This window comes from Camelina sativa, chromosome 9 (genome assembly GCF_030686135.1).
Source record: "Camelina sativa cultivar CO46 ecotype springtype chromosome 9, ASM3068613v1".
NCBI classification, from domain to species: Eukaryota; Viridiplantae; Streptophyta; class Magnoliopsida; order Brassicales; family Brassicaceae; genus Camelina; species Camelina sativa.
In genome coordinates this window covers 42,132,297-42,156,518 of record NC_141888.1, presented here as the reverse complement: position 1 = coordinate 42,156,518, position 24,222 = coordinate 42,132,297, and the positions used below count along the sequence as shown (strand labels likewise).

The window sequence follows — 24,222 nt, the reverse complement described above, 5'->3', positions numbered from 1 at the left end:
AAGTTTTTTTACGCTTCTGACTTAAAGAGCAGAATCACTAGGTAGATGTAGATCTAAAGAATATTATTCTTCAACGAATCGTCTACTTGATTGTAACATGCAGGTAAATCTAAAATATTTTGTTTTCGTAGAATAATACAACACCAAAAGTCTGTTTCGCTACACTTAAATATTATTTTATTTTGTAACTTCCTTTAAAATGAGAGACCAATGATTAATAAGTATAATTTATATAACATACAAATTAATTAGCCTAAATACGTGTTTATCAAATCATAACATCACATAGATGCAATATACAATCAAATAACTAGTGAAAGAAAAAGAAGAATTGTAACTTTGGAATGAGATCAGGTTATAGATACTTAACACAAGTTTGATCTACTATGCATTTACAGGAACAGAGGAAGAAGTAAATGGTGAGCTAATGGTCGAGACGCAGCCTTTAAGGCGATCTAGAATTGCGTTCTTTGTCTTCGTGAGGCTTGCGTGTGACGTCAAAGGCAGTCCTTCTTTGACACACTCGTCGTACTTCTCAAGCACCGCTACTATGTTTGAGAAGTCTGGCCGCTTCGACGGATTCTCTGACCAACACCTCTTGATTAGGTGAGCTAGCGCGGGTTGACAGCTCGCTGGCAATGGCGGTCTCTCGTTCTAACCATTTTAAAAAGACTGAAAACTTTTAATAACTCGCAGGCCAAGAAATCAGAATTAACAACAATATTTAATGTTAATGACAAACGTTCCTTACGGTGGTAAGTAATGAGTAAAGACTGACCTTTTCAGCGACTGCGAATGCGGCTTGCACGGGAGTCATGCCTTGGAACGGAAGCAATGCAGTGGTGAGTTCCCATAGAACGATGCCAAAGCTATAAACATCGACTTTTCTAGTGTAAGGCTTCTCTTTGATCATCTCTGGAGCCATCCATCGATACGTTCCCATATTACCTTTAGCCTCTCTGCATTGCGTCTCAAGACAAGAAGTCCCAAAGTCTGCAACTTTAACCCTCATCTCGTCATTCAAAAGCAAATTGTTGGACTTTAGGTCTCTGTGGATAACACCTTGTGAGTGAAGATACTCCATTCCTCTTGAGATGTCTAGGGCCAGTCTCAGTACGGTCTCGATCGAGAGCGAGTAAGGCTCTTTCTTGTTTAGGTACATTCGAAGGTTTCCTTGTGACATGTACTCTGTTATTATGCAGTATACCGGCGGTTTCTTGCACGCTGCAATGAACTATATACCAAAATAAGAAGAATATAATTAGTGAAACTCTCATAATACAGAACAAAATATAAAGGTTAGAGAGACATATATGTTCTAAAGACAAAATCTTTGCTCTGTTTTTTTTTCCCACCAAGATATGTGAATCTTTATAATGAAAGGTTTTACACTTTGAGAATAAGATGAAGAATTCAAACCTGAACGATGTTAGGGTGAAAGAGACGAGAAAGCAGAGCAACCTCGGACTTAAATTGTTGTTCGAGCTTAGCCCTTGTCTCTTCTTTGTGTGTTGGGATCCTCACCATCTTCACAGCGACGGCTCTTTGTTTGTAGATCCCTCTGTAAATTCTCGAGTGTGCTCCTGAAGCAAATTTGTTTCCGATAAAGAGCTGAGAAAGATCTGCGGTCCATTCCTCTCTTTCGCCTTTAGACGCTTCCCATGTCTCCACGTTCTCGGACTCGAGGATCATAGACCAAGATTCCATACTGTCGAATCTCTTCTTCTCCATCGTCTCTGCTTCTGCATACCGGTTGGTTTTAGAGGAAGATGGGTGAGAGGGTAAAGGTGGGAGGGAAGGCTCTGGTGGTAATTTGGATCTTAGAGACCACCGTATACGAAACGGATTTAAACATGAACTAGACATGGTAAATCAAGTAGACTTTTTTTTGCTTGGATCACAAGGTAGGTTTTGAAAAGCAGAGGATCTTAGGGTTAAAGATGTGTTAAACTAGGTATTTCCTTCTGAAAGTATGAATAGATTTCAGGAAGTGCATGAACTGATTCAAAAACATGGGTTCGATAGGATCTCCCGAGAATTTAGCCGCCGTGTCATTAATTTTCTCGGGGAAACAAAAACAAAATCAGGGAAAAGAAGAGAAAACGAAACCAATTAACAAAGAAGTTTTGAAAACAGAGGAGACTTAATGTCAAAAGGATGAGACTTTTACAGGAAGGAAGCAGAAACAAAGAAGGAAACAAATGGGTTTGATCATCGTCTGTTTTTTTTGTTTTTTTCTTTGCCTAGTAAGAACAATGATGAAACTTTCCGGGAAACTTTTCCGGGAAAAAAGGACACGAGAAGAAAGAAAAGCACCAGAAAGTTTTGGATACAAGTTGAGTTTTGTAAGTTGGAGAAGAAACCAAGTGAATAAGGAACGGATCGAAAGTATGAAAGAGATTTTCAAAGGTTTCTCGTGATTGCTTCGTTCAAAAGTTTGCCTTTTAATAGAGAAAGAGTTATATTTATATATATACTTTTTCTCTTTGAGAACAAATCAAATCGTGTTCGGTTCGTGTTTAGTTTAGGAGTATATTATATTGTCTCGTCACCGTAGTCAATGCCAATGGTAACGAGTCGCCAAGATACCGACTTAAGTTGCTTCATCTTATGGCTCGATAATGATAAACTAAAAGAAAAAATAAACACTAGGATTTATTTGGATATAATTTCCGATTAAATTTACGCTTATTTACACAAATCTATCTCAAGGAACCATTCTTATCCAGTTATCTTATAATTTATAAAAACAAAAGTGTATAAAATTATAGATGAAAATAGAGTTCAGAATGGTCAAAAATATATTGTTTTTGTTAAATAACCTAGTCACCTAGAAAATTACATATGGTATGGTATTTATGAACTTCTGATGAAAGAAAAAAAATCGTTAAGACTGTATATAACTATATATAGTTCCAACATCAGATTTATTTGGTATTTTTTTATCAAAATTTTGTTAAGATGAAATATACGTTTGTAACTTTACATAAATTTACTTTATTTTATTTTTATCATCGGTTAGTTATATACATTGAATTGTTTTAGGAGATCCAATAAATGAAAAAGGTTCGTGATCCATTCACACCATGAATCCTTTTGTCGGCTCCATTCCATTGCATGGATCTAACTAGTACACTAGTGAAAATAAAAACAAAAAAAGTTAGGGAAGATATGTGATTAATTACAACATCGTAATACAAAACGACCAAACCATGTACTTATCTCGATCATTGTTGTTTAATTTATAATAAGATAAAATCATATCTAACTTAGAAACACTATCATTTCACACTTTTTAATCTCTGTACCATTTTTTTTCCCTTAACCATATAATAAAAGATGAAATAAGACTTATATCTATCATAAACTTTAGTTTATAATCTATTTCTTCCAAAACTTACATAATAATTAACTTTTATGTGTTTAATGATTTGGCAATGTTTGAGAGTAGAAGAACTGTGCATAAAAGCGAAAAATATTTACTGTACTCGGCGACAATAATATTTGTGAAACAAAACAATCCGTGAGTGAGGCAATTCGATTGCCTTTTCGTACTAAATTATTTAAATCTTGCAGATCATGTTTTACCAAGTGGATCGGTACACGTGGCAATGTGGTAACGGAACCACGTGGAAGCTGACTAGCTGTAGAAACGATCCAGACCAAGGAATTATATCATCTAGGCGGGCCTAAATAATCAATTTGGGTCATTGTAAATCTGGGCTAAAATCTATAGGCCCATTATCTTACACTCAAGTTGAGCTAGGGTTTCACCAAAACGTACACTCAAATCCAACGGCCCAGAACTTCGTGATCTCACGACTTAGTAAAATAATAGAGAGACAGAGAGAGCAACAAGTTGAGCTAGGGTTTCTAATTTTTCAAAACCCCCTCACTGAGGCTCATCTTCTTCTTCTTCTTCTTCCCTTAAAGTATTCAACTTTATCTGACTTAGAACATTTCCACCTCATTCATTTCTCTCCATTTCGATCTGTAAGCATCTGGGTTTCTCCCTTCCTCCATCTATTCATCGGGTTTTGTGTTAAAGTTTGAAGCTTTTTGGGAGAAGGAGTTGAAAATGGGGAAATCTGGAGGAAGGAAGAAGAAGAGTGGAGGTGGCGGTGGCTCGAATTCGAATTCGAATCAGGTGAATTCATCTGAACCATCTTCAGGATTAGCCAAACCGTCAACGACTGTTGTTAACGGCGGTGTTGATTTCGACGCTTCGGTATTCTTGAAACGAGCACACGAGCTTAAGGAAGAAGGTAATAAAAAGTTTCAAGCAAGAGATTACGTTGCTGCTCTTGAGCAGTATGAGAATGGGATTAAGCTTATTCCCAAGAGTCACCCAGATAGAGCTGTGTTTCATAGCAATAGAGCTGCTTGTTTGATGCAGATGAAACCTATTGATTACGAATCTGTTATCTCTGAATGTTCCATGGCTCTTAAAGCTCAACCTGGTTTTACTCGTGCTTTGCTTAGAAGAGCTAGAGCTTTTGAAGCTGTTGGCAAGTTTGATTTAGCTGTTCAGGATGTTAATGTTTTGTTGGGTTCTGATCCTAATCATAAGGATGCTGGTGAGATTTCTAAGCGTTTGAAAACTGCTTTGGGTCCTCATCAAGATTTGCAGAGCCGTCCTTCACCTGCAGCTCTTGGTGCTTCTGCTGCGTTAGGTGGTCCTATTGCTGGACTTGGTCCTTGTTTACCATCTCGTAATGTTCACAAAAAGGGTGTTACTTCTCCTGTTGGGTCTACTTCATTGCCTAATGCTACTAATGGTAAGGTTGTAGAGAGGTCACAGGTGGTCGGTCCTGTGACTGAAAATGGCGGTTCTGTTGTGAGTAAGGGGCAGGCGTCGAGAGTTGTGTTGAAGCCGGTTAGTCATTCTCCGAAAGGGTCCAAGGTGGAGGAGTTGGGGTCTTCATCTGTGGCGGTTGTTGGGAAGGTTCAAGAGAAAAGGATTCGTTGGAGGCCGTTGAAGTTTGTTTATGATCATGACATAAGGTTAGGTCAGATGCCTGTGAACTGTAGGTTTAAGGAACTGAGAGAGATTGTGAGCGGTCGTTTCCCGTCTTCGAAGGCGGTTTTGATCAAGTACAAGGACAATGATGGAGATTTGGTGACTATTACTTCTACCGCAGAGCTGAAGTTGGCTGAATCTGCTGCTGATAGTCTATTGACGAAAGAGCCTGATACTGATAAATCTGATTCTGTTGGGATGTTGAGATTACATGTTGTTGATGTGAGTCCTGAGCAAGAGCCGATGTTGCTTGAGGAAGAGGAGGAAGAAGTGGAAGAGAAGCCTGTTGTAGAAGAAGTTGTATCATCTCCTACCGAGTCAGTTTCGGAAACAGAGATCAACAGTGAGAAGACGGATAAGGAAGTTGAAAAGGAGAAAGCAAGTTCTTCTGAGGATCCTGAGACCAAGGAACTGGAGATGGACGACTGGTTGTTTGATTTTGCTCATCTCTTCCGCACTCATGTTGGTATTGACCCTGATGCTCATATTGACTTGCATGAGTTGGGAATGGAACTTTGCTCAGAGGCGCTTGAAGAAACAGTGACAAGCGAGAAAGCTCAACCACTGTTCGATAAAGCTTCTGCTAAGTTTCAGGAAGTTGCTGCGTTAGCTTTCTTCAACTGGGGAAATGTTCACATGTGTGCTGCTAGAAAGAGGATTCCTTTAGACGAATCTGCAGGAAAAGAAGTGGTTGCAGCACAGCTTCAAACCGCTTACGAGTGGGTGAAAGAGAGATACACATTGGCAAAGGAGAAATATGAACAGGCTCTCTCAATCAAACCAGATTTTTATGAGGGTTTGCTTGCATTAGGACAGCAGCAGTTTGAAATGGCGAAGCTACACTGGTCTTACTTGCTAGCTCAGAAGATTGATATCTCAGGTTGGGATCCATCAGAAACCTTAAACCTCTTTGACAGCGCAGAGGCGAAGATGAAAGATGCTACAGAGATGTGGGAGAAGCTTGAAGAGCAAAGAATGGATGATCTTAAAAACCCGAATTCGAACAAGAAAGAGGAAATCTCAAAGAGGAGAAAGAAGCAAGGTGGAGATGGGAACGAAGAGGTTTCAGAGACAATCACAGCTGAGGAAGCTGCAGAGCAAGCTACTGCAATGAGATCACAGATCCATCTGTTTTGGGGAAACATGCTGTTCGAAAGATCACAAGTTGAATGCAAAATCGGGATGGATGGTTGGAATAAGAATCTTGATTCAGCTGTTGAAAGATTCAAACTTGCAGGTGCTTCTGAAGCTGACATAGCAACTGTTGTCAAGAACCATTGTTCCAATGAAGCTGAAGCTACTGAAGGAGGAAATGAGAAAAAGGTACCTGCACCTTGAAACCCTTAATTCTTTGACAAGATATCTGAACTCAAGAGCTAAAAAAACAGAACCCGATTCTCGCATTATGACTGGAAAATGAACCCTGGAAATGTAGACTGCTGGATCTTGCTTGATTTGATGATTCAGAGATGGTTCTTTCATGTTTATCTTCTTCACCTCAAAGGTGATAAATTTTCCTGGGCATTTGTTAGATAAATTTGTAAACTCTGTTTAAGTTTCAACCTTTTTAAGCTTTGTGTCGTGTTTGCTTTGGTGATTGATTTATTATGAACTTGCTTCTTCTTATCTAATGATAAAAAGCTTATTAAGCTTCATGAGTGTTAGAAGTTATGAAACAGAGTGTTCTGTTCTTTACCTTGATTTGATGATACTACACACATTAGAACTCTTAGAAATCGGATTATTATTATTATTATCGTCTTCCATAAACATAAACACCCCACACTTTAAACACACCAATTGACCAAACAATTAATCACCAGATTATTAGATATGTAAACACTAATACCAGTCTGAACTTATTGACATAACATAACACAAACTCATCCTTCTTTCTTCTGTTTCACATAAAAACCTCAAATCCGTGTTTTAGAAAGTCTCTACTGCTGCTGTAGGAGTCAATTCTGTAACCGCAGAAGCATTCTTCATCGCCTCGAACCGTGGCTCCTTTGGCTGAAACTTGACCCCTGCGTAGAGCTTCATGTAGTCATCAAAGACGAAACTCGGGTAGTCGGAATCTTTCTCGACGAGTGATGTAGCTGGAGAGATCTCGGCATCGCTTGCCGGGTTGTAGAACGATGCAATGGACATTCTGTTTCCTTCTTTTTGAGTCACCACACGGTGCATCACACTCTTGTACTTGCCGTTGGTTATCACCTACACTCAATCAAGATTATACATTATTCAGGTTAAACCAAAAATCTCATAAAACCGAGACTAAACCAAAACTCAATTTCAATACTGTGGTGTGAACATGACTTACCTCAAGTTGGTCACCAAGATTAATGACAATGGAGTGGTTGAGAGGAGGAACATCAACCCAGTCACCATCTTTAAGAAGCTGGAGACCACTGACCTTGTCGTCTTGAAACAACAAGATGATGCCTCCTGCATCAGTGTGGGCCCTGAGACCTTTGATCATCTCTGGTTTAGGACATGGTGGATAGTTGCTCACCTTTGTCCCAAACGTTGGACCTTTTGTTCCACGAAACGCTTTCTTCAAATACCCTTTCTCCAAACCTAGATTCTCACACAATAGATCCAACAAATCCTCAGCAAGATTCTCCAATCTCTCCCCAAAGTCTTTCATGGCCGTCCTGCCAAAATAAAAAGCAAAAAACATTTTTACTACTTCAACTGAATATATTACATATTCTACCAAAAAAGTAATGTTATTTTTTTTACTATGCAAGAATCTCAGATGTGAGTTTCTAAGTAAAATAATGTTTTTTACCCAATAAAATATCGCAAAAGTAATCAAATCTGAACTCATGCATGTGAGAAAAAATATTAAAAAAAAAATTCAAATTAAAGGTGAAGTGGTAAAGTGGATTACTGAAATTTGGTTTAGTGAAATCTATGATTATTATTTTATAGAAGATATCAAAACTCATACTATATTATTTTTATTTTATTTGTGTTAAAAAGAAAATAAATTATGATGTACCTGTATTCATCAGACATATCAGAAAGGTCACTGAGATTTGATTGAGGGAGGTGACGAACATAGAAAGTGCTTTCCCAATCGACATCTTCGACTTCTGTCTCAAGTTTATCCAAACCTTTGGACTTGAGCATGTCATTGAACTTTTGTTCCTGATATGTCTTGTAATGTCCCTTTGTCATCTTCTCGATCTTGTCCATTAAGTCATGTGGTATTCCATGGTTCATTATCTGAAAGATTAAATTAGTTTTAACCCCCAAATTAACAAAAAAAAGTTCCACATTCCCACTAAGAGCTAGCTATAATCAAACCATGAATTGTGCATGTACCTCAAAGAAGCCCCAGTTTTCACAAGCTTCATTGATTAAAGCCATGGTTTGGTCTCTCTCTTCACCATCGAGCTTGGACAAGTCTACCACTGGAAACTTCATGTTCTTCTCCATCTTCCTCTCTCTCTCTCTCTCTCTCTCTCTTTTCTTTGAAAGTACTCTATTTGAAGTTGCAAGTTGTGTGTTGATTGATTGCTTTGATGTGAGACTTAAAGAATGGGAGAGGGTTGCTATTTATAGGCGCAAATGAGGGAAATTAGATTTAAAACTAAAATAAATATATAAAAATGTAAGAAAATATGTGATAGTCATAGTCATAGTCATAAGATAAGATGTATAATTGTTTCATTCAAATTGATATAAGAAAAAAAGAAAGAAGAAGTTAAAAGTAAAAGAAACAGGAGTTCGTGGAGCATGTATGTGAGCACATCTATCGTGGACCCCTACCCTCTCTTTCTTTATGAGATTGATTCATTTGGCATTTTCCTTTTGGGGTCTCTCTTTATATGCACTTCAATTAGTTTCTTTTCTCTTCCCATTTTCGAATTATAAAATTGGTAATAATTAGAATGGTTACAAATAAGAAAATTGCATAGGAATCTTCAAATATTTTGAGATAGCTCTAAATTACAAGTCTATTTGAGCCCATCTTTCAAGTCATAAAAGTTCAAAACCAAATCGAAGAATAGTTTATTCCAAAGTAAGGAGACTAGTTCTTCTATAAGACTATAACTTGCATTTTTCATCTTCAAGATACAAAAATTATTTTTACATTTTCTTGAAACCGCCTTCTTCAAATTGTTGTAATATGTTACTCTGCCATTCATATCAAATGTGTAACGCTTTCCTTTAATTTTGGCTTTGTACACCTTCCACTTATTTTCAGTATAAAGATTTTTTTTTTTTTTTTTTGACACATAGTCTGTTATCATTTTTGTCTATTTCATTACTCATCACCATAAATTTGTCTTGTATATTTTATTTTGTTTTGTATATTTACTGAAACTTATCTTTTGAGTTTATCTATAATAAAGTTGTGTTAGAATACCTATGCCACAAAACTGAAACTCTCCCAGGCCCAAATATCGAGACGCTTCAATTTGCTTTCTGCTCCGACACCGGCAGAGCTCCGGCTTGCCGGCGTCGGATCCCTGGTCCTTTTCCAGTTTTCTTCTGCTTGCTCTGCTCTCTTTTATTTCTTAGCTGCTGCATGTCTCAATCATTTCATTCCGCTCTGAATCTTTCCCAGCCTCTCTCCCACCCGTCGCAAAGCCTAAAGGTCAGATCTGATCTAATCCTTGCCTTGACTAAGAGAAGAAGGCCCCGTCTGCGAGAACCCAAGATGGTGAGGGAAATCCTGATCTTTATCAAACCCTTACCGTTGTAAAGCCTTGGTACCCCCAACTTCCGCCGACCCTGGTCCCACCGGTGTCCAGTGGCTCCAGCCGGAATGTCTTCTCGTCTGTACGCCGCCACTCTACCGCCACCTCCGACTTAGCATACGAGATCCTATGGTTTCTACTAATGGACATGTTTTCTCTGTTAGGCCCATTAACCACCTTTCGGTCCAAGTCCAAAACCAATGCTCCATGTGATTATCTGTTAAAGCCCAGGTCTGTTTATTCATCATTCTTACGATTGTTTGTTTCTTGGAAACATCCGCTTAAGTATGTTGAATCCCTGCTGCTGAATTCTACTTGGTCTTGGCCGTATGATCGAATTATCTCTCTGATCCACCCTCGACAGGTTCTGACTAGTGTTCAATATTCTATACCTAGTTCTGTGCTTGAAAGCCTAAAGTCAAGTTCCAACTCTTTAGCCCCTTTTAGCTATACTTGGTCAAGTCGAGGAATCCTCGGTAGCAGAGCATTGGTGTCTTTAGTTTTGCTTGATACTTTTACTTGTCGAGATCGTGTTTTTAGTTCTGTCTGGATGATTGTTCTTTATATCTATACCCATGAATATGCTCCGACAACTTGTTTGAATCCCATGCTTAAACCCTTTGATCCCCTGTATCACCTAACGCCATTAGTTCGAAAGCTTAGGTCTTTTAACTTGCTTCAGGACCAAACCGATTACAAGCTTTGTGTGGAACTCATTTACCTCCATTGCCATGTGAGGGATGACCCACCTGCTCTGTTACGCTTTGACTCCCAATCCCGGCGATCCCCGGTTATAGCTTCATCGAATCCTATGCTTAAAACATTAGATCCCCTGTATCATCTACCGCATTTAGTTGGAAAGCTTGGGTCTGTTGATATTCTCCAGGACCAAACCGTTAACAAGCTTTGTGTGGATTTCATTTACCTCCATTGCCATGTGAGGGATGACCCACCTGCATTGTTACGCTTTGAATCTCATTCCCTGCGAGTCCTGTCTATAACTTCATCTATAACCATGAGGTTTGCCCCTACAAGCCTAAAGGTCTCTGATCCCATGTTCTTGAACCCTCTCATGTTGGCGAAAACCCCCACAACTGTTCCCCTCGTGGAACATCTTTCTTCACGCTCCAATGCGTATTCCGTAAGAGCTGCTTATGACCACCCGCTGGTTAAGGATCTCGTGAAGTCTGACTTCAATTACGAATCCACCTTGGCTCCAATAAATTTCTCAAATATTGTAAAATTGTTTCAGTTTTATGATCCCTTTGTTAAACTCATGGAACCCCTATCTTTAGCTCCCTTTGTTTACTTTGTTTCATGTTGTAAGAACTCACCTCCTCATGGGGGTTGATTGAATGAATATTTCATGCTTTGATCAAAAAAAAGAATACCCATGCCACTTGTTCTAGCTTTTTTTTTTGTTTTCGATATATAAAAGTTGCATGTGAAAATAAAACAAATCTTAAATCAATAATAATAAACGATGATAATGATGATAGCATGTTGTATATCTTCTTCCGAAAGTAGTTCTTGCAAAATAGTTTTGTTAGATAAAGCCATAAAGGATGCAAAACAAATTGGAAAGCATATACAATGGGATATAAACTATCAAATTTAACGTGGTGGCTTGTTTGATATATTCTTGCTTCGCCACCTTTTGATATATCAATTCATCTTTAAGTTCCTCCACACTTTGGAGGAATACTACGTTGATCTGATGTTTCATAATTAAAGTATATAAGTCAAATAATTATATACAGGATTAAATTTATCGAATATTCCAAAACTCCATTTTGAAGGTAAGCAAATGGTACACAAACCATAAATATTACTTCTTTCTTTTCACTTAATTAAAACCTGTTTTCTAGCTCAATAATGCACCAAAAATATAACAACCGTAAGCCGTCGTACGTATATAAATATGTAAAATGTTATTACGTAATTATAATTCCTATCTTCGTAAAATATAGTTAATACAAAATGTCTCTTTCACTCTCTCCCTAATCCCTATCTTCGTAAAAACGTTGACCAGGTGAGAACGAAGACTCCGGTCGTGGCTGCTACCTACTTTTCTCTTTGGAAGATCGTAGACTCCATTCATGCGCGTTATAACTTTTTCATTTTTAAATAATTTTCTAAATTTGGATACGCATGATTTTGAATAAATGTTTATAGATCTTGATTAAAGTTTGGTTCGAGAAAAAAAAAAGGAAAGAAAGAAGTTTAAAGTGTGTCTTCGAAACAGTTTAATATAGTATTCGTAATCATGTGTGTGTACGCACATAATCTATAATTTGATTACCAAAAGATATATGTAATATGGTGGATACAACAACAACGAGAAGCAAAAAAATAACAGAAATAGTATGAGTTTAAATGTGGATTTGGCTTCAGAAGACACATTGAAGATCTCTCAACCACCAATGTTCCCCTCTACCCTATATATTTACTACTTCATGCGAGTTTGGTTCAATCTTTTTTGTTCAATTTAATCCTTTTTATATTCTTGTATAGAATATTCTGTATTCATTTAAATTCAGAATAAGATTACCCAAAAAAATTAATTATACGTAAAGAATATTTTGTTGATCTCGTGGGCAAATTAACGTTTAATGTTCACCGACTGACTTCTTGGTAATTTTGAAATTAATCCAAAAGTCAATAGGTGTTGATTAGATGCTTTGCCGCATCTCTCTTGATTTCTTTTCGTGAAATTTTTTTTAAGAAAATTGTTGCTTCACTACAATAGAACTAGCAAAGTAAAGCTTATATATTTTATAAATAATACGTCTTTAGTTTTCCTTTCTCGAATTAGACTATTATTACTTGTATTTTGTCATTGCCGACTACTTTTATAACGCGGATCGTGTTTATGCATCTACTAGCTGACTACTACAATCATGCATATGTACGTGTCTGCTGGAACATTAATACCTTACGAAAAGAAAAACAATGAGATGCTTGTAAAGTAATAACAGTCGTTATTGGTTAAGGAAAATAAAATGTTTCTAAAAATTACATTCCCCAAACTCTTATTCAATAGTGTCCGCTCAATATTCTCCGGCATCAAGTCTAGTCATAAGTCAACTTACGTACATGAAATTTTATCGATTTGTTAATAAATTCATATTAGTCTTCCTCCTTGACGTTAGCTTCAATCACAAATTTTTATATTGTGTTAAGTGTCTGCTAGACATCAATTGACGATTTAATTATAAACGCAATAAGATGATCTTGACCTTATAAATAAACGTAAATGAGACATCAGAATTTAGTTGGCCTTTATTAATAAATTGATGACGAAGAATCTACAAAATCTCTTTCTTTATTCCTTTAGAGGTCAGAGTTTTTTTGGTCAATTGGTTATACTTACGAGTTACGAGTGGTTGAAAGCATAACGTACGACAAATCAAATCACACAAATTAGGTTATATCACAAGAGGAAATGTAACAGGTTCATGAACTTCCCATATATTTCGTTTTTTTTTTGTTTGAATTATTCATTTACGTCACGATTCAGCATAATATTAAAGTTAAAATATATGCATTTCTATATCTCTATAAAGCACGAGGGTAATATTGAATAATGGGAATTTTTCTTTTTCGAAATATTCGGTTTACTTGAAAGAGATATGATGCAAAGTTAGAAATATATCATTCTATGTAAGGTGAATATTGTATAATTTCTTAAGTAAATTTATTTGTGCTTTGGATGCTATTACATTTAGTAACGTACTTTAATCGATGAAAACCCTTCCCATTATTAACACAAAAAATGGTTTCTATGCAATTAGAACATTCTGTGTTAGTTAACCATGGGTTTAATCATTCATACAAAAAAAAAAGTAACCATGAGTTTGAAATATGTCGTTTTCAATTCTAGTGCTATTAATTAGTTAAAATTTGTAAAGGTTTTTAAAAATATAAGATTAGCTAGGTTAGTTTTTACAAAAAGATCCGGAGTGCAATCTGAGAGTTAACAGATTATCACAATTTGTCGATTCATTACAATTAAAATATACCGATACAAAGTGATTCTAACACATGATTAGGAATAACGAATGACTTCTTTTGATCTTTAAACAAAGAGTGATCAAGCATGGATTTCGCATCTTTTTAATCACAACGAACAGTACATATTATTTTACTTTAGTTGTGACAAGATTCTTGCTTAGGGAATAAATTAGTATGTGAACATATAATATGTTAATTGATACGTTTAATTATTGTAATGGTCATGTTGATTAGGTTATCCATTCTTTTTGATCAAGAATTTATTCTTCATATTTTATGTAACACTTGATTAGATTAACTGGTTGATCCCTGGCTGCTTTCTTTATAGTATAGGATTTAAATATTGTCTTATTGAGGAACATTTATTTTAATATTAAGGTTCTTACATATTTAAGGTTCCATCAATATCAATCAATGAACACAGTAAGGATAATTATATATGGCCGCTCTTCAAAATTGTCTTTAGTTCAATATATTGTACATGAATCTACATTATAATAACAAGAGTTAACAACTAACAAACAGGGTCCTTGCTTAAATAGTGGTGTTTTACATATTATATACCATGGTTGAATTTGCAAATTAACTTTCAATATTTGTGATGGTTGAAAGTTTATATTCTGATATTGGTTTCGTGATTAACCGATGTTGGTTCAATAATGTGGATGTGATATCTTCTTGTCTGTTGATTCTTTGAAAAAAAATGTTAAACTAAAGAAACAAAGTTTTCCTTTACGTAGCGTCGACGGCTTAATGATGTGTTGTTTGGATGTTATGATTCTATGATAGTAACCTAAATTTTTCTGTCACAAGTACTATGAAAATGGATCCTAGCCTAGTCTACCTAGAGAAATATTAAACCAAAGATCCAAAATTTTATAATTACAAAAAGACATAATTTTGCCTATTTTTTACAAGATCTTAATTTGCACTTATCTAGTGCTGAGCATTTTGAGCAAAGATTGTGTGAAGAACCAAAATGACTGTGGGTCCGCGAGCGCTCGGGATAATACCAAAATCACTAATATAAATAAAACTTTTGTATGAAAATGAAAACAATAAAACATTAACAAATCGAACTAAATGGATGGAAAAATGATAGAAATCAATACGAAGGACCAGCGCATGCTTGGAATAAATGATGACAGAGACAAAATGTGAAATTGTCGATCAACTTTTCAGCTTTGCAATTGCGGCCATTTTTCATATTGAACAAAGATAACGAAATAAAAATACCATTTTATTTATTTTATGGGTTAGTATTAGGCTATTAGCGATAGAAAGCTTCTTATAATTCGTTCGGACCAGATACTAGAGTATACGTAAAATATAGTCTTACCCAATCTCAAGACTCGAACTTGTGACTTTAAAACATATAGTATTGTCTGTCACTACTCACTAGTAGATTTATATAGACCCTGGAAATTTTATTTGATCTTAGATTGTTTAGAGTTAATAGATTCTGTAAGCCTAATATCGACATTTAAGAGTCCAAGTCTAAGACCAAAGACATCCAAGCCAAAAAAAAAAAATATCTTACAGTAGATAGAGTTTACTTTAGAGATCTACCTAAGTCTAATATAATTCGCCAATACAGAAATAAATAAATACGGTTTATTGTCACCAATCATCAGATTGATATGTAAAAGCTATACTTTTATTAGTTAGGTAATTTTGCAGTTACAGAAATAGAAATGATTGGAACTTTAGTAATATACCTGACATGGTTTCAAGCATTGCATGGCTTCAGAAATAGTATGTCTTCATTTTTTATTTTTCTGGCTTTTGGACTAAATTCTATGAATCTTACCCTTAAATGCTATAATTTGGTCTCGTGTCTTCCCTCTTTATGGCAAACTTGTGCGGCCTCATTTCTACCTCAATAATCATATCTTAGGTCTACCAGTAATCATATTTAGGTGAGATAAAATGTTGCTTATTGTTGTGTTATCAGCGGTCCAGCAAGATATTTTGTATTTATTTATTAACCTATGTGGATTTAGCAATGACCGAACTTGGTAGAACTCCTTTTATCCTTTCTCCTTCATTCTATATATAATTTCTTTTGGTTTTAATTTTTAATGTGAGAGAAGTCTTGTTTTTCACCAATGCGGATGTAACTAAAATCAAATCAGGAGTTTCGATTGTATTTTTTTATATGTTTTCTTTTATGTAATATCAAGTTCCTCTCTCAAAATAAATATGGCGAACAAATTACAGGGGAGATTATCACCTTGTTGTATAATCCATAATCATATCATTTGTTGAGTTTTTTTTCTTTCCCTCGACTCTCTTTTTGAGAACATAATAAAAATAAAAATATTAGTGTGATCACGATCATAGGGAATTAGGGATGGATGTGTATCTCTGTGCTCTAGTTTTATTCATCTTTTCGGTTATATCATTTTATCGCTTAGACATATCAACGTGTAAACACAACTTTATCTAAATCAAACCACTTTACTTGGTCGCCATGATAAACTTATAATCATGAGAATGTGGGAAGAAATAATCTAAATGGTGGGATGGGGATGGTAAGATTGCCATTTTTGGAAAGGTGTGTTCCGTTAAATGTGTGTTGGTCCATGAGAGGGGACATATATAAGGTTTGTGCCAAATGGTTAACCATAAATGAGAAGATGGGTTCATGAACATGGACGACAATGTCTCAACTTTATTTTGGAACTTGATGCACATGCCTTGTTATCATCTATAAATTACATACATACACATATATGTATCTTACCTGGGTCACATCCATGACACATCTCCTCGCAGTAGCCACAAATAATACAGCACTCACTTTTGACATATCTATAGTCTTTATTACATCCAGAGATGTAAGATCGTAACCTTTCTATTATTAAAGTATATAACATCGTAGTTACTAAAATGTATTTTTTCTGCATTTTTACATGGAGAACAACTATTTTAGTTTATCAAAACCATATGTTTAGTTTATCTACTTTATCCATTCGTTCGATTGGTAACTAAATGAGCTGTTAAACTTTTGATTATCTTAAACTTATAGTATGTAACAAAGCTTAATACATATGAGGTTACACTCACTTTCACGTACAATGCTAAATACCAGGACGACGTAAAAGACATTCGAAAAATAGCATTTGAAATATATAGGAAAATAACGAACCAAACAGAATCTTCAACAATGTGGATGGTTGTACTTGTTCATACGATTTGTCTATTTACTTGTTCCACATATTGTATTTGAATCCAAATAGTTTACGTAAGGTACATATAATATAACCAGTAGCTCTCCATCATGATGGTACATAAAATATCTGAATTTGACCCTAATTCCAGAATTTGATTTCGAATCCACCAAATTAAAAGTTAAAAGTTATGGTCTCCAAGGCATATATGTCTTGTTTCTTTTTGTCTTTTTTTTTTTTTCTTTATATAACAAGAAGGGAATAAATTCAGATTGGAATGTTTGTAATGTGTATGATAGAGATATATCAATTAGTTTATATTCGATTTCTTGATAATACATATAAATTTCCCATCAGTAGATGTCTTATGATTTTATGCATGAACTTTAGAATATTGTTGAAGCTTGACTAGATCATAATGCTTCATGATGTGATTTAACCTTAGCAACCCACTAAATAACACATAAATGCATTCATAATTTTCATACAGCCTAGATTCTCCTACACATATGCGTATAATTTCATGTAAGGTTAACATCACAAACTCATGTATGCCTCGGAGATAACCAATTCTCAAGTGATTATCGTCATCATGTAGACTACTGCGTGAATAACCTCGACACTAGTGGACCATGTATTCGATGAGGCCCAATAACTGACGATGTGCATAAACAGGCCCACACCAATCTTTATTATTGTTCTTTTTTGTCGGCCATTTCCTTCTTTCATTTAAAAGCCCATTTAAAATGCATTATATACTTACCATCTATGCAACTTGTTAAGATGGAGTCCAAATTTGATGGCAATGGTATATCACTATCAAGTTAAGTTAAGATGGAGTCCAAATTTGATGAGATAAAGTTCTACGTGACTGCCTCTAAGGCTCTAACTGATTATTCTACACAACAGAGATAATATATATGTCGTCCAAATTTAATTATTGTTTTTGGAGTGGATTTTTTTTTTTTGGACAGTTTTTGAAGTGAATAAGAGTAAAATTGTTATTTTTTTTTTTTTGTCATCTGAATTTTATTATTGAAACCAAAGAAAGTTCCCAAGTTAACATTACAAAAGGCGACGGACAACAGGATGTCCTCGCGGTCATAAGGCGACGGACTACTTAATGTCCCCGCGGTCTTTAGCCCAAAAAAGAGAGACAAGATACAAATTAACGTTAAACGAAATACACAAATCTAAACAGCAAGTTCTTGGAAAAACTGAAAACTAGGCTCTAACAATGGCATGAAAGACTCTTACAAAGCTTCCCTATAGAACCATTAAACGTCGGGAGCACCAATAAAGCCGGATAGCCTCACACCGAAGCTAAACCAGAAGCAAACCGACAGGGAGGAAAGCAAGATACCAACGCGACCAAAGACACAATTACAACTCCCATAGCACCTCACCAGCCAGACGGAGAGAGCACAAACCCTAGGGACAAAGAAAAAACTTTGATATCGACCGGAGACAAGCCACGCAAGATCAACTGTTCATACACGCGGACACTCGTCGATCACAGTTTCAGTCACCTACAGACATAAAACTGGTGACGTCCTCGCAAGAGAAGAACTAGAGACCGATTCAACTGCTTCGACTAAAACCTCACTCCTAAGGTTTCAAAGAAAACTCAAAGAGAGGCTAGTAGGTGACTCAGCAACAAAATCCCTCCAAATGGCTCACACCAAGAACGAACCTAAAGCAAAACACAACTTCAATCCAGCAAGAGGACTCGAAGGAGAGGTAGAGCAAGGATCCAATTCAAACCAAACAACAAAGCCAATTCCAACAAACAGGCCTCACTAAATACAAACAACCCTAAATGAACCAAGGTCACACCACACAAACCCACTAAAAACTAAAGCCACCATCAAGCAAACAGGGGATATACCAAACACGCTTAACTTGATGAAAATGGAATCGATTACCAATCAGAGAATCGACGACACCTCCCCATAACATGAAACCCCTCGGACATACACCACCGAGAATCGCAAACGGCCAGAACTAGATCTTCAAGAGGAGGTTCCGACTCCACCAAAACAGCAAAAGAAAGAGTAAAATTATTACTTATTTCAATCATAAAATTCCGTCAAAAATATATGTTTTTTCGACAGTTCCGCTTAAATAATAGAATTAAATATGTGATAAAAAAATTCTTTTATAAAAATAAAAACATAAGTAATTTCATATTTATTTATCATCTATATATTATTAAGAAAGATTCCAAAAACAAAAGACTATTGATAAATATTTATTTAAAACTAAAGGTAAACTTCCTTAATTAATCATCTTTTTGTAACTAAACAATATAAATTATGCACAAAGAAATCAAAACATATCACCACCGTCGATCACATCAATCCATAATTTTGTTTTTCAGTAAAGATCAAGAACGTCAAATATCGAACGGTTACAAAGCGGACACGTCCCACGATTCGCCCAAATCTCTCTCGAACAAACTCTACAATACGTATGTCCACAGGGAATAAAAGCCGCACCTTTCTCTCTTCCCATACACACGCAACACACAGGATCACAACCCATCCACGCCGTCGATATCGTCGAATCACAACCGTCCGATTCCGCAAGCAACCTCATCAACGGTACTTTAGCAGCAACAACTGAAGTCTCCGCAGTCACGTGCGCTAATCTCTCCTCCGCTAAAGCCTCAGCAAGGTTCCTCGTCGTAGCTCCACGTTGCAAACAACCCAACTCCGAACCCGTACCCGAACCCGGATCCGAAAAGTCAACGACCCGTCTTTGACTTTCTTCTTCTTCTTCTTCGTCAACGAGTGGTGTTTCCGATTGTCTGAAACGCAGAGTAAGAGGCTTACCGCAACAAGCAACCCAATCAAATCTCAGCCGTTGCTTCAAGATACTCCATTTGCTCATCGTTCGATCTCCACCGTCGGTTTGATGATCATTGTCTTGAAGCAAACTCAACATCATCGTCGTCCTCTCACTTCTTGTTCCTCCATCTTCTGAATCTCTAAGCAAATCTCCGAGTTGACTCATCCCTGACTCGAACCCGTAACCCAAAAAAAAAAATATATCAAACAAATAAATAACACTTTGTGCATCAAAGAAACTCACGAGAAATATAAAAGCTTTAATGGCTCCAATCAATAAATGTTTAAGCAAGGAAGGAAGGACTCTTGTCTTCTTATTTATGTTTGATGATCTCAAGTTTTGTATATAAATATTAAATGTTACATTTCTTTTGTTTTAATATAGTAGGATACATTACTAGTATATGTTATTATTATTAGTGGGTGCCACTCAATAGTAACGTATTTGACTTACGTTTTGTATTAAAGCGAATCGCACGTATTTCTCAATGTAATGATTTTGTATTAATTTCAACATCGATTATATATTATTTTCTCATTGATTGGTTTGTTATCGTTCTTAAAATAAGATTGTTTGTTCGTTAGTGAAGTATCAATTGTCAAATGTTTGCTTCTTCAGACAGATGTTCTTATATTAATTAAATGATTGAAGCTGTTTTTATTATATGTATATACAACGTACATTTTTGAAACATTTAACATTTGCAATTCAATTTTGGGCTTAGAGCTGAGGGCATAAGCTGTAAGTCCCACCACGTTAACCATTCTTTTGGGCTTTAATTGCAACTATAAAGGGAACGGTCCAGTTTGTAGTTGAATGCAGCAGCCTCACAGTTATAGAAACTAGATACAAACTTTGGATTTTGTGTGGTTTAGGATTCTTTCTTATGATTGAGTTGGATTTTAAAAGAAACTTAGCATTTTTACACCAGTACTTTACCTACCTACGATCTTTGTTAAAAACTTGTGATGTTAATCATCTTTGTCAGATAACGGATAATCACCGGTCTGATTGTTCGGATTACAAATAAGAAATAAAAGACGCATATAACTACTCAAATGTAAGACTTATATCTAGTTTTGGTCGCTATGGATAACAAAAAAATTCAGAAATACTAGTGGTTCTTTACTAATTGCTCTACGACAACAATGTTAAATAGTTACTAATAATAGAAGATAGATTACTAATCAGGTTAAAACTGTTAAAGTTATGGAAGTGCAGAATTAAATAATGATTTGTTGAAAAAATATTTGGAGAAAGAAATGAAGATTTGGGTTTGATATACAACTACAACAAATTTAAGCTTTGAAGAATATACAGACCGGATAATTATATTTTTGTGCGTGTGTGTTTTTGTTTTAATTCTATAGTTGTAGATGTAGTCCTTTCGAGCTAGCAAGTACCAATCAACAGATTCAGAGCTATAGAATTAGTGAAAATAATTTGAGCATTGAAAGCATATAGGAATGAAAGAAAGGTAAGGTTGGGTGGTCCAAATGTAAGCCATTATTGTTTGAATGTTTGGTATAAGAGGGGAACAAGTAGAATATCTATTTGACGTTTGTAGTTACCAATCAATCTCTTGTCTTATGTCGTTTCTATCATATCTTAACTTAAGGAGTTGTGACTGTGCACTATATAGTTAGTTAATTAGTATTTCACTTTTAATTTTACCAAATTGCTTTTGATTCCTAGTCAAACCTAAGAGTTTCAGATGTTTTACATGACTTATTAGTCAATTCTTTTTGGTTGACGACTAGTTTTGATTCTTTTTGCCTATTTGTTGCCTTCATGGGTTTCAGATTACCAAACTCTCTATTCGTTTCTATATTTACACTACCATACAATTTTTTTTTCTTCTGTATGTGCTCATACTGTATATACAAAGACAAAACAAAAATTTCGTAGAAAATAGCCCATCATCAATTCATTCCTTAAAAATATTAATTTCATACTGAACTTGAAATGTCAATGATTAATTCTAATGTAATACATAAAACAATTGATTTATTCTCGTAATTTAAAAATATCCATGAAAGTTTAGATTATACATTTAGATTTCAATATATAATTTTAATTATAACATGATTTTAAATTTAATTGGTTAAGAATAATGGAATATAAGTATATTTTATCAATACCGAACAAATCTTCAAGTAAGAAAACATGACTAAATTATTTCACTATAAAATATTGGAATCTAAGTATGCTTTATAATATAGAAAAAGGCAAACAAAATAACAAATCTTGCAATAGTAGACAGAGGTGACGTAAAGCAAGGGAGAGAGAGAGAGTGAGAGATTGTAGTTTGTCTCCCTCTTCAGTGACGTCTCACAACCTCACCTTTTCTCCTTTATTCTCTCCTCCTCTTTTATATTTTATTTTTTTTTAATTTTATGGATACACATACATAATTATATATATACTAAACGTATGTATCAACGAGTTTGTATGGGTGTGTGTGCTTTTTGTTGTAGTTTGTGTGTAAACATGACGATGTGTGTATCTCTAATAGTGCTAAGGAAAACCCTAGCCCTACAAATCTGCGACTACCTAAAGGTCCTAAACCTTGGATTGTCTGGAGGTTTTTTTTTCTTCTTTGAAATCGATTTCCTAGTCTTCCATTCGTCATTTTAACATATATGAGAGAATAGGTTCATGAAATTATCTCTTTTTTGTGCAAACGAAAGAATAGTTTGCTATTTTTAGTAGTTACCAAAAAGAAAAGGAGAGAGCAATATATTGTTGAAAATGAAAACAGAAATAGTTCCAGTGTTCAATAAGGACATAATGAAATTAAATGTCATATTACGCCAAAAATATTGTCATTTTATGTTGAGTTTGATATTTGTGGGTACGGTGATATCTTTCACGGGGAACCCTATGGCCCTACTCTGATGTGAAGGTTACCATAATGGACATATATATATATAAACTATACCATCGCCATCTTCATTATCACATCATCTTCTTGAAGATGATATCAACATTCACCGTATTGTTTCTGCGTGTCAAATCATGGTTGGACGGACCACGTCCCCGAAGATAGACATAGAGTAAAAAGTATCATTGTTGAAGAGTAATGATACAGGATGTTTCTTGTTTATGATAAAAGTAAGGGATTATACAAGATGTTATGAACAACAAAATACTATACAACTTTTTCTAAAATGGATTTTGGGCGCATCCTTGTCCATTTTGGAACGATTAGTCCGTTTTCTCTATCTTTTCGGCACAGGAAATTGCAAGTACCCGTTTAAGACTGAACATTATATTCAAATGGGTTTAAGATTAACTGTAGATACCCCAAAGTCCTAATATCTAAAACTCAAACCATCATACAATAGCATCTAATCTAATGTGGGATGTACAAAAGTGGAAATATATGTTAAAATGAGTGAACGAGTATGAAACAAATATACATAGGTTATTTGGAATATGTGATTAGTGACACAAAATTGTTTGACTAGTTTAGCAAGACACAATCACATTTTTGGATTGTTCATGTCAAAGAAATAATTTTAACATAATTTAAGAAATATCTGTAGACTAATGTCAAAGAAATACAATGAAAGGTGTTATGATTCCTCTATAAATAATTTTTTTTTTTTTTTGAGGAGAAAGAAAAATTACTTTCTAAAACAACCATTTTCATCAAAATAAGAAACTAACAGATTTATCTAACCTTGATTTTTTAATCTATATTCTTATCGTTTATATCAGTAAAATTGAAGAGCACATTAAAATATGTGGACTACCTAATGGAGCTACCACTAAACATTTGTTACATGACACACAACAATGGAGAACTTCAGTTTACAGGGTCAAGACTCCAATAATGTTTGGAATTATTACAAAGCATATAGAATCTCCGAGACATGAATCTAACTTTTTTCTTTGTCACATATATAAACATCAAGCATCCCATTATAACACAACCTAGCTGTCTTCAACAAAATTTTCTTAAAGAGAGAAAAATTCAACTTCCAAAAAGTAAAAAAAAAAAAAAAATCTATTTAATTTATTTAGTAGATATTTAGCAGCTCAAGACTTCGGCCATCATCTTAATCATGATAGTCTGTCTAGAATATGTGCAAGTAGTACGTACTTATCTACCCAGATTGTTTAGTTTTTGGTCAACAACTAATTTCTTCGATTAAAATCAAAAAAAATAGTAGCATCTTCTAACTTTTTCTCTTCTTGATGATTTGGAAATAAAATAGCTTTTCAAACCAGTCAAGAAAAGTAAGCATGACATAATGCAACACGTTCTTTTATGTATTACCCATGAGATAATTAACTTTATTTTGCGTTTAATGTTTTGGTGATAACACCACCGGTCACTTAAACATTTACTTCTTCTAAAATTTACGTGGAGCTGTCAAAAGCTAGGATTGAAAATTTGAAACCAAACATTTAGCTAAAAAAATATATAATTTACATATAACTA

General features: G+C 35.0%; 3 protein-coding genes, 1 long non-coding RNA gene and 1 other non-coding gene across 5 annotated transcripts; 1 reads left to right on the top strand and 4 right to left on the bottom strand.

Annotated features, from left to right (window-relative positions):
- Positions 1 to 200: 200 nt before the first annotated feature.
- LOC104714578 (serine/threonine/tyrosine-protein kinase HT1) lies at positions 201 to 2,709 on the bottom strand. The gene is made up of 3 exons (XM_010431992.2): positions 1,420 to 2,709; positions 779 to 1,234; positions 201 to 654 (listed from the first exon to the last, which is right to left on the bottom strand). Exons 1-3 carry the CDS (start codon positions 1,864 to 1,866, stop codon positions 385 to 387), a joined length of 1,173 nt encoding a protein of 390 aa, XP_010430294.1. The 5' UTR covers positions 1,867 to 2,709; the 3' UTR covers positions 201 to 384.
- A 1,001-nt stretch (positions 2,710 to 3,710) lies between these two features.
- Positions 3,711 to 6,675, top strand: LOC104714577 (protein CLMP1). The gene has a single exon (XR_015566474.1). It is a non-coding gene; the product is annotated as a protein CLMP1 (transcript).
- Positions 6,676 to 6,747: 72 nt separating this feature from the next.
- LOC104714576 (1-aminocyclopropane-1-carboxylate oxidase 2) lies at positions 6,748 to 8,826 on the bottom strand. Its single transcript, XM_010431990.2, has 4 exons — positions 8,354 to 8,826; positions 8,028 to 8,254; positions 7,344 to 7,677; positions 6,748 to 7,237 (listed from the first exon to the last, which is right to left on the bottom strand). The coding sequence occupies exons 1-4, from the start codon at positions 8,465 to 8,467 to the stop codon at positions 6,950 to 6,952; spliced, it is 963 nt and encodes a 320-aa protein (XP_010430292.1). The 5' UTR covers positions 8,468 to 8,826; the 3' UTR covers positions 6,748 to 6,949.
- Positions 8,827 to 17,926: 9,100 nt separating this feature from the next.
- Positions 17,927 to 18,962, bottom strand: LOC147939381 (uncharacterized). Its single transcript, XR_015565393.1, has 2 exons — positions 18,848 to 18,962; positions 17,927 to 18,615 (listed from the first exon to the last, which is right to left on the bottom strand). It is a non-coding gene; the product is annotated as an uncharacterized LOC147939381 (long non-coding RNA).
- Positions 18,963 to 19,172: 210 nt separating this feature from the next.
- LOC104714575 (uncharacterized) lies at positions 19,173 to 20,168 on the bottom strand. Its single transcript, XM_010431988.2, has one exon. The coding sequence runs from the start codon at positions 19,935 to 19,937 to the stop codon at positions 19,299 to 19,301; it is 639 nt and encodes a 212-aa protein (XP_010430290.1). The 5' UTR covers positions 19,938 to 20,168; the 3' UTR covers positions 19,173 to 19,298.
- Between the last annotated feature and the right edge of the window lie 4,054 nt (positions 20,169 to 24,222).